This window comes from Salvelinus fontinalis, chromosome 16, assembly GCF_029448725.1.
Source record: "Salvelinus fontinalis isolate EN_2023a chromosome 16, ASM2944872v1, whole genome shotgun sequence".
NCBI classification, from domain to species: domain Eukaryota; kingdom Metazoa; phylum Chordata; class Actinopteri; order Salmoniformes; family Salmonidae; genus Salvelinus; species Salvelinus fontinalis.
In genome coordinates this window covers 38377744-38393399 of record NC_074680.1, presented here as the reverse complement: position 1 = coordinate 38393399, position 15656 = coordinate 38377744, and the positions used below count along the sequence as shown (strand labels likewise).

General features: G+C 46.5%; 1 protein-coding gene across 6 annotated transcripts in view; it reads right to left on the bottom strand.

Moving 5' to 3' along the window:
- Nucleotides 1-3274: 3274 nt before the first annotated feature.
- Nucleotides 3275-15656, bottom strand: part of LOC129813129 (mitotic deacetylase-associated SANT domain protein-like) — a 38917-nt gene continuing 26535 nt past the window's right edge. For 2 of the 6 annotated variants that reach the window (XM_055865330.1, XM_055865331.1), the window contains 4 exons: nucleotides 12190-12333; nucleotides 10617-10742; nucleotides 9673-9866; nucleotides 3275-7215 (listed from right to left, as the gene is read on the bottom strand). In XM_055865330.1, coding sequence (XP_055721305.1) covers nucleotides 6966-7215; nucleotides 9673-9866; nucleotides 10617-10742; nucleotides 12190-12333 — 714 coding nt within the window. In that variant the 3' untranslated portion in view covers nucleotides 3275-6965. Of the gene's footprint in view, nucleotides 7216-9672; nucleotides 9867-10616; nucleotides 10743-12189; nucleotides 12334-13266; nucleotides 13387-15656 lie in introns of those variants that run through there. The other 4 variants (XM_055865329.1, XR_008753123.1, XR_008753124.1 and 1 more) reach the window with 4 other exon arrangements.

Sequence of the window (15656 nt, the reverse complement as noted above, 5' to 3'; positions counted from 1 at the left end):
AAATAGAGAATAGTGTCCCATTACAGAGCAATAGAGAATAGTGTCCCATTACAGTGCAATGGAGAATAGGGTCCCATTACAGAGCAATAGAGAATAGTGTCCCATTACAGTGCAATGGAGAATAGGGCCCCATTACAGTGCAATAGAGAATAGGGTGCCATTACAGAGCAATAGAGAATAGTGTCCCATTACAGAGCAATTGAGAATAGGGTGCCATTACAGTGCAATAGAGAATAGGGTGCCATTACAGTGCAATAGAGAATAGGGTGCCATTACAGTGAATAGAGAATAGGGTGCCATTACAGTGAATAGAGAATAGGGTGCCATTACAGACCAATAGAGAATAGGGTGCCATTACAGTGAATAGAGAATAGGGTGCCATTACAGTGCAATAGAGAATAGGGTGCCATTACAGTGCAATAGAGAATAGGGTGCCATTACAGTGCAATAGAGAACAGGGTGCCATTACAGTGCAATAGAGAATAGGTTGCCATTACAGAGCAATAGAGAATAGGGTGCCATTACAGTGCAATAGAGAATAGTGTCCCATTACAGTGCAATAGAGAATAGGGTGCCATTACAGTGCAATAGAGAATAGGGTGCCATTACAGAGCAATAGAGAATAGGGTGCCATTACAGTGCAATAGAGAATAGTGTCCCATTACAGTGCAATAGAGAATAGTGTCCCATTACAGTGCAATAGAGAATAGGGTGCCATTACAGAGCAACAGAGAATAGGGTGCCATTACAGTGCAATAGAGAATAGGGTGCCATTACAGAGCAATAGAGAATAGGGTGCCATTACAGTGCAATAGAGAATAGTGTCCCATTACAGTGCAATAGAGAATAGTGTCCCATTACAGTGCAATAGAGAATAGGGTGCCATTACAGTGCAATAGAGAAGAGGGTGCCATTACAGAGCAATATAGAATAGGGTGCCATTACAGTGCAATAGAGAATAGTGTCCCATTACAGTGCAATAGAGAATAGTGTCCCATTACAGTGCAATAGAGAATAGGGTGCCATTACAGTGCAATAGAGAATAGGGTGCCATTACAGAGCAATAGAGAATAGTGTCCCATTATAGTGCAATAGAGAATAGGGTGCCATCACAGTGCAATAGGGTGCCATTACAGTGCAATAGAGAATAGGGTGCCATTACAGTGCAATAGGGTGCCATTACAGTGCAATAGAGAATAGGGTGCCATTACAGTGCAATAGGGTGCCATTACAGTGCAATAGATAATAGGGTGCCATTACAATACTCAATAAATGAATGTTAACAAATCAAATCCAATATTTTATTGGTCGTGTACACAGATTTGCAGATGTTATAGCAGCTGCAGTGAAATGCTTGTGTTTCTTGCTCCAACAGCAATAATACCTAGCAATCACATAATCCAAAAAGTAAAAAGAAAGAAATTAAGAAATATCAGAAGGAGCAATGTCGGAGTCTCGAGTAGGTGGACCATTTCAGGTCGTCAGTGATGTTTCAGGTCGTCATTTCAGGTCGTCAGTGATGTGCACGCCTTGGAACTTGGAGCTTTTGACCCTCTCCAATGCGGCCCGTCGATGTGGATGGGGGCATGCTCTCTCTGCTTTCTCCTGTAGTCCACCATCATGTCCTTCATTTAGTTGACCTTGAGGTTATTTTCCTGTCACCACTCTGCCAGGGCTCTCACCTCCTCCCTGTAGGCTGTCTCGTCATTGTTGGTAATCAGGCCTACCACTGTTGTGTCATCAGCAAACTTGATGATTGAGTTGGAGACTTTGTGGCCACGCAGTCATGGATGAACAGGGAGTACAGGAGGGGGCTGAGCACTACCTTCACAACTTGGGGCCCAGGACCCAGTGCACAGGGAGGGGTTCAGACCCAGGGCCCTGAGCTTAGTGATGAGCTTGGAGGGCCCTGAGCTTAGTGATGAACTTGGAGGGCCCTGAGCTTAGTGATGAACTTGGAGGGCCCTGAGCTTAGTGATGAACTTGGAGGGCCCTGAGCTTAGTGATGAACTTGGAGAGCCCTGAGCTTAGTGATGAACTTGGAGGGCCCTGAGCTTAGTGATGAACTTGGAGGGCCCTGAGCTTAGTGATGAACTTGGAGGGCCCTATGGTGTTTCAAGGCTGAGCTACACATGGCTCTGATCTCTGATTGTTCCCAGATGCTGTCACAGCTTACAAGATAAAGCAACGTTTCATGTTGAAGAATCCTTTTCAGTTCAAACCCCACTTCTCCTAACCCGTCTTTCCTCCCTTCTTCCCTATATTCCTACCTCTTTCAATACACCCCTCCCTCTCTTCTCCCAGGCTTTGGACCCCTTTGGACCCCTTACATACAGTGTGTGTGGGAGCATAGAAATAGAATGGGGAAGTCTGTTCTATTCATTCCATTTCTATGGAGGAGACATCTGAGCCTCATACAGTTCTTGTTTTGACTGTGAATATTGTCTGTCATCCTGAGCCAACTCTGTTCTAGTAGCCTACTGCAACTCTGTCCAGCACTACTGATCAAGCTAGTCCAACACTTTCCCTGTAGAGAGAAACAACAGAAGGGGGAGAGAGAAAATGACAGAGTGAAAGGACAAACAAAAGAGCCAAACAAAGATTTAAGAGGAACACGTGCAGAAAAAACATTCTAAAATTGAATAAATCAATCCAAAAACATACTACCAAACAGCCACAAGCTCCATCCAAAGCAACACCCAACCACCAGTTTGGATGTTCCACCAAAACAGCCACATCTGACCAATGACTCACGACACGGCCACATGAGTTTGATATGAGAAGCAGCAGATGTCTAACTTACTTAATGACTCTTACATTACAAAGAGTAAATCCAGTATTGTACATAGTATAACATTATTCTAGCTCAATCTGGAATAAAGCTATTTATATAGGCCAGACAAAAAAGTCAAATGAACATACAATTTCAAACAATGCTGCCCTCTTATGCCTGAGATATGTAAAGGCATGTAAGATTCCTACTACAATACTGCCCCGTAGTGGATCTTAGTAAAATAACAGCTACAGACACGGTGTAGGGTGAAGTTGCCCCTAGATGCTGATCTTGGGTCAGTTTAGCATTTCCCGCACTAATGGTTGGGGTTAAGATTGGCGGAGGGGAAGCTGATCCTAGATCTGCACCTAGAGAAAACTTTACCCTGGAGCCAGACACACACTGAATGAAACAGTGACTACCTGGACTTAGTCTTAATAACCAGGACCAATACCATGTCAGCTTATAGATACTAGCACGTTTTGTAAAGGACCAAAACACTTATTTCATGAGTATTGTAACATTTTAATAAACAGTGCTTTCCCCATTTTTTATTACAAAAACACACAGGTAGTAAAAATCTAATTTAACCAAATAAGTTACATTGTAGTAAAAAGCAATTGAGATTCCATTCCATTTTACATCATTAGTGTGAAATGAACCCCATAGGAAAATAGCATACAAATTATGCATTCATAGAGTTGAATTCATAGATATTCTTAATGTAAATAAAATGTAAAGTGTTTTATTCCCTTAACTAATTGAATGAAAGTGAATAAGGCTTCCAGCTTCTTGGCATTTGTGGCATGCCCTCCCTCAATTTCCTCCTTAATTCTGTTTTACAGTATTAAAATTACATTTCAAAACAAACAATTCCCCATGACAATCTTGTGGGGAGTAAAATAATAATTTAAAAAAGGGTAAGGAGAGATAAATTGAGATAACAAAAGTGAACAGTCAGAATAATACCTCTTCTCTCAACTGGCTAAATTATATTTCATGATATTTGACTAGAAAAAGCAAACTTGCAAGCGGCATTCCACACACTCACAAACACTCCAGAATGCATACAGATCACACACATCACACACTCACAAACACTCCAGAATACATACACACCACACACTCACAAACACTCCAGAATGCATACACACCACACACTCACAAACACTCCAGAATGCATACACATCACACACATCACACACTCACAAACACTCCAGAATACATACACACCACACACTCACAAACACTCCAGAATACATACACACCACACACTCACAAACACTCCAGAATGCATACACACCACACACTCACAAACACTCCAGAATGCATACACACCACACACTCACAAACACTCCAGAATACATACACACCACACACTCACAAACACTCCAGAATGCATACACACCACACACTCACAAACACTCCAGAATACATACACACCACACACTCACAAACAGTCCAGAATACATACACACCACACACTCACAAACAGTCCAGAATACATACACACCACACACTCACAAACAGTCCAGAATACATACACACCACACACTCACAAACAGTCCAGAATACATACACACCACACACTCACAAACACTCCAGAATACATACACACCACACACTCACAAACACTCCAGAATACATACACACCACACACTCACAAACACTCCAGAATACATACACACCACACACTCACAAACAAACACTCCAGAAGAGGCCGGTGGGAGGAGCTATAATAGGAGTATGGGCTGTTTGTAATGTCTGGAATGGAATCAGTGGAATGGAGTCAAACACGTTGTTTCTGGTGGTGGCAGGTAGCCTAGGAGATAAGAGCATTGGGCCGGTAACCAAAAGGTTGTTGGTTGGAATTCCCGAGCTGACTAGGCGAAAAATATGTCGATGTGTCCTTGAGCAAGGCACTTAACCCTAATTGCTCCTGTAAGTCGCTCTGGATAAAAGTGTCTGCTAAATGACTCAAATGTAAATGTTTGATACTGTTCCATGTATTCCATTACAATGAGCCCGTCCTCCTATAGCCCTCCCCGCCAGCCTCCTCTGACACACACACAGTGCATAGTACCCAGGTAGGTTTAACTGGGTCCGGTAATTGGAGCTGTTCCTCTCTGCTCCCCACTGTGGCTGACTGCTTAAGAAGAATCTTCAGCCTGCTCGTTTGTTGCCTTGGCGACAGATAGAGTCTGGTCTGGCGCTTGGCAGAGGCAATAGAGATAGAGATATGGAGCTTGGCAGAACGAGATATGTCGACAATAAGATAGTCAGATAGATAGAGACATCCTTTTCGAAGAGTCCAGACTATAAATAGAGTGGACATACCCATTCAAGTCAACACCATCATCATGTTTTCCTCACTCTTTCCTCCTGCCGTGATGATGTGGTTAGTGCTATCCCGGAATCCTTGGGATGTCCGTACCCTAAACCCAACCCAAACCCTGACCTTAACCCCTACCGTTACCTTACCTAAACCGTTTTACATTTGGGTGACATCTGGATACAATAAATAAGGGGGAGGGGGTGTTGTCATCAGGGATCACGTGGTTGTTCTACCTACTGCACGTTTACAATTCTGTTTCACATCTCTTCTCTACTCAGACTGTCTTTAGATGTCATTCTAAAACCTCACAGTTCAAAACAGACAGCGAAAGCAATGTCTTAAATAACCCGAAACTACAGTCAAATGAGAAAGAGATCTCCAAAGCAACCTGCCGCAAAAACAACCCAAAATCACAATAATACAAGAGACAACAGTGACATTATTAATAACAATATTATTAACAAAAAACAACATTAACAATTTGATATAATAAGCAAAAAAGCAACAGTAATTCGTTGAATATAAAAAGAACCTTTGTAAAATTGATTGTCGTTCATCCAAAGATAAAAAGCGTTAACAACATCCAAGGCATCGACAGTGAGGAGAAACACCACATGATGACTATAACCAAAGTGATCAGGGTAGGGATTCACACAACTAAAACTCAAAAGAACAGCATTTGAAACGAAGACGAAACCAGTTTGGTGAACTGAGGACCGACGCATCTGTGCAAGCTTTTGGCAGCCTTGAGTGAGTGAAAAAGTCCCAAACAGGAAAAACGCTGAAACTCACACAACGATGTGTGTTCTGTTCCATAAACTGTCCTTCCTTCACATGTAGGTAAGCCTCCACACAGGCAGTGTTACGAGAGACGGAAGAAGTGAGACATCCCACTTCATGTACAGTCAATGAACTAGGCGGATCAGACCCAGCTACTAATGCATTGGTGCCTATGAGAGAGCCACCCCCTTAAGCACTGACCATTTTTTTCAATGGTAAACTGCCTGAGTGCGAAATCTTCATTTATCCACCATCTTTGGTGTTATCACCACATCAGTCTATCTGGGCTTTTCATGACCTGGAAGTCCTTTCAACTTCAATATTGCATGGTCCCAATCACTCATATGGTGTCCTTCTATTCATAATAACATATCAAACTGGGGAGCAGAGAGTAGAGAAAGCAGTGGCCAAGCCGGGTTGCATTGTGGTTCATGTAGTCTTGCATTGCCAGGCATCACAAACTATTCTAGTTTTAAAAGGCTGGGCTGGGGGCGTGGCTATATAGTTCCCACCTGATGAGTCTGTGTGCTGTGTTGTGATTGGCTGAAAGTGCTGACAGGAAGAGGAAGAAGCCAGGGGTGGATGGCAGACAGGAGAAAGAAAAGTATTGGTGTTAGAGAGAGATGGCATGGCTTTCTTTCCTGCCCTACTGTGTGCCTGAGAGAGAGTTAACCCCTGAACACTTCACAAGCAGGTTAAAGGGAAGAGGGAGAAAACACGTGAGAGAACTTGTCCCTGAAAGTGTCAAGATAGGAGATCCTGTTCCATGAAACAATAAAAAAGCAGTTGGTTTATAAAGACAGTTTTTTCCCAGAGAAATGCTGCTAAATCAGGCGTAACAAGAGGGCGTAAAATGTCCCTTGAGCACTAGGAGCCGTAGCTGAACACTCGAGGGCACTAGGGTTCTGAGGCCTCAGAGTTCTGCTCTGTTCTGTTTGTTACCCCTCACCCTGACAGTGGAGAGGGCTGTCTGTTTGTCAGTGTGTCTGTCTGTCTGTCTTAGCCAGATAGATTGAGTGTGCACTTTCCATAATGGCAAAGACAGGTGGGGTGGGCTCCTTTTCTATCTCTATGGTCTCAGTGCCAGTCCTCATCTTCCTCTTCATCATCATTTCCCTCAGATGAGTCATCGTTTGTGCTGTCTCCTCCGGCTGTGTTCCCCTCCCGTTCCCCGTTCTGCCGCGCGGCCAGTAACGCTGCAGCCTCTGCCGCCGCCTGGGCCGCTGCCTTCTCCTCCGCCTCCTTCTGCCTCAGCGCTGCGGCCTTCTTCTCCTGCTCCGCGTGACTCTTCATGTGGGCACTGCGGCTCTTCACCTTGTAGAAGATCCTAAGGGGAGAAGGAGGAGGAGGAGAGGCACAGAGGTTAGAGGTCAGAGAGAAGACTGGGTTGGCTTCATTGTAAGCTTTCGTATCTGTAGACAAGCACTGTATGGTGTTGGTTTATGGTTTGGTGTAAAAAAAAAATTGGTCCGCACTTCAATTCGAGGAGTGTAGACTTTGTCTTTGCACAATCACTGTACTGTGTGTGAACCTTGAATCTGAAGGAAGGAGAACTGATGAAGTCCAGATGCCAGAAACATTTGTCCATGTGTAAATGAAATATCAGTTTCCCTCACTTCATAATCTAGGTTCACAAACCACACAGTGCTTGTGCAGAAGAGAAGGTCCGCTCTCATGGTTGTTCTACTGTGAATCTAGAATTGTATGAAGTGCAACACCATGATAAGGCAGAATAATGCAGAGTAGTCTACAGTATATGGGCCAATGAGGACCCGGATAATGGGCATGTGGATAATTAGTACACAGTCAGTCGCTGGGCAGAGCTGCATAGACTGGGGAGATGGCATGCCATATCACTGCTGTGTGTCAGTTGCTAGGAGACAGTTGATAATAACAGGACTGCGGTTGCTAAGGGTGAGCTCTTCTATCAAAATTGGCCAAATCTGCTTTATTCCTTCCTGCTCAAACAACCACCAAGGAGCACTTCTCACTATGTTATACACGCGCATGCACACACACAAACGCACACAAACGCACTCACCCACGCACACACAGTGCTCGGAGTGCTTCTCAAATCAGTGTTTTTACAACCAACAACATCTCCAAGATTCCAACATATTCCAACCAACCAGTAGAAGACAGTTATCCTGCAGATGTTGTCGATATCTCAGCACCCTTTGATCAAGGGTTCTTCTCCAATATACAGTACACATCACTACTACCAGTCCATACAATTCACTCTCAGAGTGGACAACTTCTAATTGCAAAACAGCAGGTTGGTATTTATTGTCATGAGTCTTGCCCTGGAGGCAGCTCTGCAGAGTGGTCACTAGTTGGCACAGACACAATGTCATAAAATCTGATTTTAAACCTAACCTTTACCCTAAACTTAACAACACTGCTAACCCTAATGCCTAAGCCTAACCTCAAATTAAGACCAAAAAGATATTTTGTCATGATTTGTTTAACTATATAGCCAATTTGGACTTTGCAGCTGGCCCATCAAGCGGAAATCGCTCAGTTCTGCCTCAAGGGCAAAATTCATGGCAATAAACGTCAACCTGCTGCAAAATATAGACAGATGTTTTACACTTTGCAATCACTCAATTGAAATAGCTTTATCCAGGGCCTCCCGGGTGGCGCAGTGGTCTAGGGCACTGCATCGCAGTGCTAGCTGCGCCACCAGAGTCTCTGGGTTCGCGCCCAGGCTCTGTCGCAGCCGGCCGCGACCGGGAGGTCCGTGGGGCGACGCACAATTGGGCTAGCGTCGTCCGGTTTAGGGAGGGTTTGGCCGGTAGGGATATCCTTGTCTCATCGCGCTCCAGCGACTCCTGTGGCGGGCCGGGCGCAGTGCGCGCTAACCAAGGGGGCCAGGTGCACAGTATTTCCTCCGACACATTGGTGCGGCTGGCTTCCGGGTTGGAGGCGCGCTGTGTTAAAGAAGCAGTGCGGCTTAGTTGGGTTGTGCTTCGGAGGACGCATGGCTTTCGACCTTCGTCTCTCCCGAGCCCGTAAGGGAGTTGTAGCGATGAGACAAGATAGTAATTACTAGCGATTGGATACCACGAAAATTGGGGGGAAAAGGGGAGAAAAAAAGAAAAAAAAGAAATAGCTTTATCCAAATCTTGGATCTCAAGACTAAGTTTCTTTTATATGCCATTTAGCATTTACTCCATGCTCTACCAACTGAGCTTCCATGTACCTTTAACCAGAAACCAACTGAGCTTCCATGTACCTTTAACCAGAAACCAACTGAGCTTCCATGTACCTTTAACCAGAAACCAACTGAGCTTCCATGTACCTTTAACCAGAAGCCAACTGAGCTTCCAAGTACCTTTAACCAGAAGCCAACTGAGCTTCCAATTACCTTTAACCAGAAACCAACTGAACTTCCATGTACCTTTAACCAGAAACCAACTGAGCTTCCATGTACCTTTAACCAGAAACCAACTGAGCTTCCAAGTACCTTTAACCAGAAACTAACTGAGCTTTCATGTACCTTTAACGAGAAACCAACTGAGCTTCCATGTACCTTTAACCAGAAACCAACTGAGCTTCCATGTACCTTTAACCAGAAACCAACTGAACTTCCATGTACCTTTACCAGAAACCAACTGAGCTTCCATGTACCTTTAGTCAGAAACCAACTGAGCTTCCAAGTACAGTACCTTTAGCCATAGAACCACATAGAGAGTTGGGCCATCTTTGACAGTTGATGGCATCATGTTGCTCTGCCTATACCCATCTAAGATCTACTAATCTAAGACATGTCTCAGACACTTACCTGCCACACTTCTTGCAAGGGAACTCTCCCTCTGGTCCGGCGGGGCCCTTGGTCCCTGATATGGTCCCCGTCTTGGGAGGCGGCCGTGGTTTGGAGGGGGCGCTGGGAGGGCGCTGAGGGGGGTGACTGACCCGGGAAGACATCTGGTCTCTCCTCACATCCTCCTGTGTCTTCAGCACCAGGACCGCTCCAGCCTGCACACACATTTACATACTTCATTTGCCTACATTATTTAAGCATTCAAAAGATCATAGATGCAAGGTCACAGGCATGCATACAAAAAGCACCTTCTCCTCCACATTGCCAAGCTGCGCATGACAGCTGATCACTGTCAGAGTAGTATCTTGCCAACTGCTTTGCACACACACACCTCTGGTCAGCACACACACTCACACACCTCCCAGCTAGAGCCAAACTAACCTGAACATTGCGTACCTGGTTAGTGCAAAATACACTTAATATAATAAGGCTTGTTTTTGACACATTTTTACATCAGACCATACAAAACATAACAAAGCTCAATGTTTCACCAAAGCTCAAGAGGCCACCTTTTAAAACCATAGCTTTGTACCAGGGCACCCAACTAACTGCAGAAAATGGGGAATGGGGTCAGTTTTATGAGTCATCGTTTGCTGACAGAGTCAAATTACGCAACATGGGGAGAGAGGAAACCAGCCAAGTCAGCTGTTCAGTTTTTAGCCACTAGAGGGCAACAGACTTAACAACGCTGCAGTTTGGTTTCCCTATCCACTATCCTACTGTGAACTCAGTCAAGGCAAGTTTAAAAGTGCAAATGTTGTTTACTGCATGGGGGCATCAGTGTTGATAACACAAGAATAAACATAACACATACATCCATGAAAATGCTCATTCATCTTCTAGTCAGCGTCTCCTCCGTTCCAACACACAGACACACACACTGTCCCCCTGAATCTCCCACTCACGTTCTCTGTGGTCTGTAACGTCTGTGTCATCCTGCTTGGACTGGAGCCCCGCTGCTTCCTGTCAAATGACCCCTCCCAGTTCCTGTTGTCTTCCTCTTCCTTCCGACATTCTAATCTCTGAGAGCTCTGAGAGAGAGAGAGAGAGAGAGAGAGAGAGAAAGAGAGAGAGAGAGAGAGAGAGAGACAGAGAGAGAGAGAGAGAGAGAGAGAGAGAGCGAGAGAGGGAGAGAGGGAGAAAGAAAGATAAGCAATGTTCCCCCGGGACTGCCATGCAGAAGAAATATCAGCCCGCACAGAGAAGCACGATATTGAACTTTACTGAACTTTCTAGAGTTTTCCCCGTCAGTTAACACTATAAATGTTTCCCTTTACTGTTGGAATTGTGATAGAATCAACACAATATTAGCCACTTTCAATGGAACATACCGAAACAAAACGAACTATAAAATACTTTAGTATGCAAAACTAACTATGCAAAAGATTTTGTTGTAGGCAGAACGCATCGGAGTCGGATTCTATTGACAGGCACAAGTCAGGCTAGTACTCTACACAGACCTGTGTGCCATAACCGATCAGAGCTGCAGTAGGCCTATATGCAAATAGACCATTGCCATATATGAACCTGTGCCATTCACTTTGATCTGGACTGTGTTTACAGCATGAGCGGTCGTCAGTAGATGTGCTTGTTTTGAGATCAAAGAGAAAGCTACATGTAGCAACATGTGCACATTTGTTCATCTGTTCATATCCTTTGCTAGTTAGTGAGTTATTAGCCCAGTTATAGATCATTTGTAGTCAGCAATGGGGGAGTGATTGCTTCCTACAAGAGCACAAAACGTGTGCATTTCTACCCATCTCAGAAAAGTGAGTCAGTTATAGTTTTTTTTGTGTCTTGAAGGGGCAGTGTTGCATTTTTGAGACAGGCTTGAATAAGCTAAGTAGCCAATAGGAAGAGGGTAGTATAATTTGTCTGATTCTCTGTAATAATGGTATGGGAATAATCATGCATGTTATTTTGTAAAGTGGTTTCTTGCATCAAACAACACAACAACATTTTCAGTCACCTCCTTGTCTGAAGGACAAGTAGATAAACAGGTAAATGTCAAGCCCTGCATGTTTTTTTCAAAAGTCTCATGGAATGTAGACCTACATTGATACCACACATTTGCTGCTACTGTAGGCTAAATGATAGAACAGCTATTTCCATGTTAAAATGCTATGGCATGCATTTTCTCCATTGTTTTTGATGGTAGGCCACACTGGTAGGCCTACATTATGATAAAATAGCCACAGTAGCCCACATGGCCACGTTTAAAACTGTAACTTAAAGCGGGTACAGCCTCAGTGTCACATTAAACACGCGGCGGAAGTTGTACAGAATTTTCAAGTTTGCGCTCAGCAGACCTGAATTTTTTTGGAGGGAACATTGAAGACAATAATAATTGTACAAAGATTGCTTATGTAGTATTGTATCTGTTGGTAAAGGAATGGATTGTTTATAGAATCTGTAAATGCTTATGTACTGCTTGTGAATGTGTTATAACATCCTTTTGTAAGTAGTCAATCAACTCACCTTGTGGTCCAGGTCCTCCTCAGTGTTCCTGCTCTCAGGTGGATCCATGTCTCCATAGATCAGAACTCCGCTCCGACCCGTCTTCACCTGCCTCTTATAGCTGTAGTAGAACTCCACACACTGAGCCACCGTCTTAGTGCTTACCTGAACCACCAGACACACACACATCAACAGACACTTCATATCTAGGTCTAGTACATGTTTTAACATACTGTACTGTGTTTTCCTGCTTATAGAGTCTCAAAACTCTATTTGAGTGGTCCACCATGTGGCTTTTAAATCTCTATTTTGTATTGTCAACTAATGTATCTGTAACGTCTGCTTCCAACTCACACTCTCAAACACATAGATCCCCTGAACGCAGCTCACTCTCCAAATCCCAATCACCTGAATTCTAATCACCTGTTCACACACCTGTATGTCATTATCACACACTATTTAGTTCAGTTCTTTGCCCCTCATCATTGTGAGGTGTTGTTTGTTTTGTGACACACGTCTTTCAGGGTTTTTTGTGACACACTGGGTTTCCCGTGATTTACTCCTCCTGTGTGTTTGATAGTTTTTGCCTGCCTCACTAACGATGCCTTTTGCCTATTCCCTGCCTGTACTTTAGCCTATCGGATTTCCTGTTATCAACCTATTGCCTGATCTCCCAGACAATGTTACTAGCCTTTTCCCTGCCTGTACTGTTTCCCTTTTGGACCCCCTTTGTATAACCTTCTGCTTCTTCCTGTGGTCCTTTGCAATAAACACCTTGTCACGTTCCTGACCTGTTTTCCTTTGTTTTGTATTCATTTTAGTTGGTCAGGGCGTGAGTTGGGTGGGTTTGTCTAGGTTTTGTATTTCTATGTGGGGTTTTGTGTTCGGCCTGGTATGATTCTCAATTAGAGACAGGTGTGTATTGTTTGTCTCTAATTGAGAGTCATACAAAGGCAGCCAGGGTTTCACTGGTGTTTTGTGGGTGTTTGTTTCCTGTGTTAGTGTTTGGGCCACACAGGACTGTTTGAGGTTAGTCACGTTTGTTGTTTTGTATTTTGTAGTGTTTTCTTGTGTTTTACATTAAACATGTACAATTACCAATCCGCATCTTGGTCCGATCCATGCTCCTCCTCGTCTGAGGAGGAGAACGACATTGACTGCCTTTACAGAAACACCCACCACAACAGGACCAAGCGGATTGGAGCCGGAGGAAAGGAACTAAAGCAATGGAGAGAAGAGGAATGGAGTTGGGAACAAATATTCAATGGAGAAGGACCCTGGGCTAAGGTTGGTGTGAATCGCCGCTCTCGGGAGGAGAAGGAGGCAGCCACAGCCCAGGAGCGCTGGTATGAGGAGGCAGCACGTATGAGAGGCTGGAAGCCCGAGAGGCTCACCCAAAAATTTCTTGGGGGGGGGCTAAAGGGGAGTGTGGCGAAGCCAGGTAGGATACCTGAGCCAACTCCCCGGGCTTGCCGTGGAGTGAGAGGGCGTCGTACTGGTCAGACACCGTGTTATGCGGTAAAGCGCACGGTGTTCCCAGTACGCGTGCTTAGCCCAGTGCGGGCTATTCCACCTTGCCGCACTGGGAGGGCTAGGTTGGGCATCGAGCCGAGTGCCATGAAGCCGGCCCAACGTATCTGGTCTCCAGTACGTCTCCTCGGGCCGGTGTACATGGCACCAGCCTTACAGGTGGTGTCCCCGGTTCGCCTGCATAGCCCAGTGCGGGCTATTCCACCTCGCCGCACTGGCAGGGCTACGGGGTCCATTCAACCTGGTAAGGTTGGGGAGGCTCGGTGCTCAAGAGCACGTGTCCTCCTTCACGGTCCGGTATATCCGGCGCCACCTTCCCACCCCAGCTCAGTACCACCAGTGCCTACACCACGCACCAGGCTTCCAGTGCATCTCCAGAGCCCTGTTCCTCTTCCACGTACTCTCCCTATGGTGCGTGTCTCCAGCCCGGTGCCTCCAGTTCCGGCACCACGCACCAAGCCTCCTGTGCGTCTCCAGAGCCCTGGACGCACTGTTCCTTCTCCCCGCACTCGCCCTGAGGTGCGTGCCCTCAGCCCGGTACCTCCAGTTCCGGTACCACGCACCAGGCCTAGAGTGCGCCACGAGAGTCCAGTGTGCCCTGTTCCTGTTCCCCGCACTCGCCCTGAGGTGCGTGCCCTCAGCCCGGTACCTCCAGTTTCGGTACCACGCACCAGGCCTATAGTGCGTCTCAGCCGGCCAGAGTCTGCCGTCTGCCCAGCGGTGCCTGAACGGCCCGTCTGCCCAGCGCCGTCTGAGCCATCTGTCTGCCCAGCGCCGTCTGAGCCATCTGTCTGCCCAGCGCCGTCTGAGCCATCTGTCTGCCCAGCGCCATCTGAGTCATCCGTCTGCCACGAGCCATTAGAGCCGCCCGTCTGTCCCGAGCCAGTAGAGCCGTCCGTCAGTCAGGAGCCGCTAGAGCCGTCCGTCAGTCAGGAGCCGCCAGAGACGCCCGCCAGTCAGGAGCCGCCAGAGACGCCCGCCAGTCAGGAGCCGCCAGAGACGCCCGCCAGTCAGGAGCTGCCAGAGACGCCCGCCAGTCAGGAGCTGCCAGAGACGCCCGCCAGTCAGGAGCTGCCAGAGACGTCCGACAGTCCGGAGCTGCCCTACAGTCCGGAGCTGCCCTACAGTCCGGAGCTGCCCTACAGTCCGGAGCTGCCCTACAGTCCGGAGCTGCCACTCAGCCCGGACCTGCCGGAGTCCTTCAGCCAGGACCTGCTGGAGTCCCTCAGCCAGGACCTGCTGCCCCTTATCCCGGTGCTGCCCCTTGTCCCGGTGCTGCTCCTTGTCCCGGTGCTGCCCCTTGTCCCGGTGCTGCCCCTTGTCCCGGTGCTGCCCCTTGTCCCGGTGCTGCCCCTTATCCCGGTGCTGCCCCTTATCCCGGTGCTGCCCCTTCATTTAGGTGGGGTTAGTGGGAGGGTGGTCATTGGGAGGGGGATAAAGAAGCGGGGATTGATTATGGTGGGGTGGGGACCTCGTCCACCGCCAGAGCCGCCACCGTGGACAGACGCCCACCCAGACCCTCCCCTAGACTTTGTGCTGGTGCGCCCGGAGTTCGCACCTTAAGGGGGGGGTTCTGTCACGTTCCTGACCTGTTTTCCTTTGTTTTGTATTCATTTTAGTTGGTCAGGGCGTGAGTTGGGTGGGTTTGTCTAGGTTTTGTATTTCTATGTGGGGTTTTGTGTTCGGCCTGGTATGATTCTCAATTAGAGACAGGTGTGTATTGTTTGTCTCTAATTGAGAGTCATACAAAGGCAGCCAGGGTTTCACTGGTGTTTTGTGGGTGTTTGTTTCCTGTGTTAGTGTTTGGGCCACACAGGACTGTTTGAGGTTAGTCACGTTTGTTGTTTTGTATTTTGTAGTGTTTTCTTGTGTTTTACATTAAACATGTACAATTACCAATCCGCATCTTGGTCCGATCCATGCTCCTCCTCGTCTGAGGAGGAGAACGACATTGACTG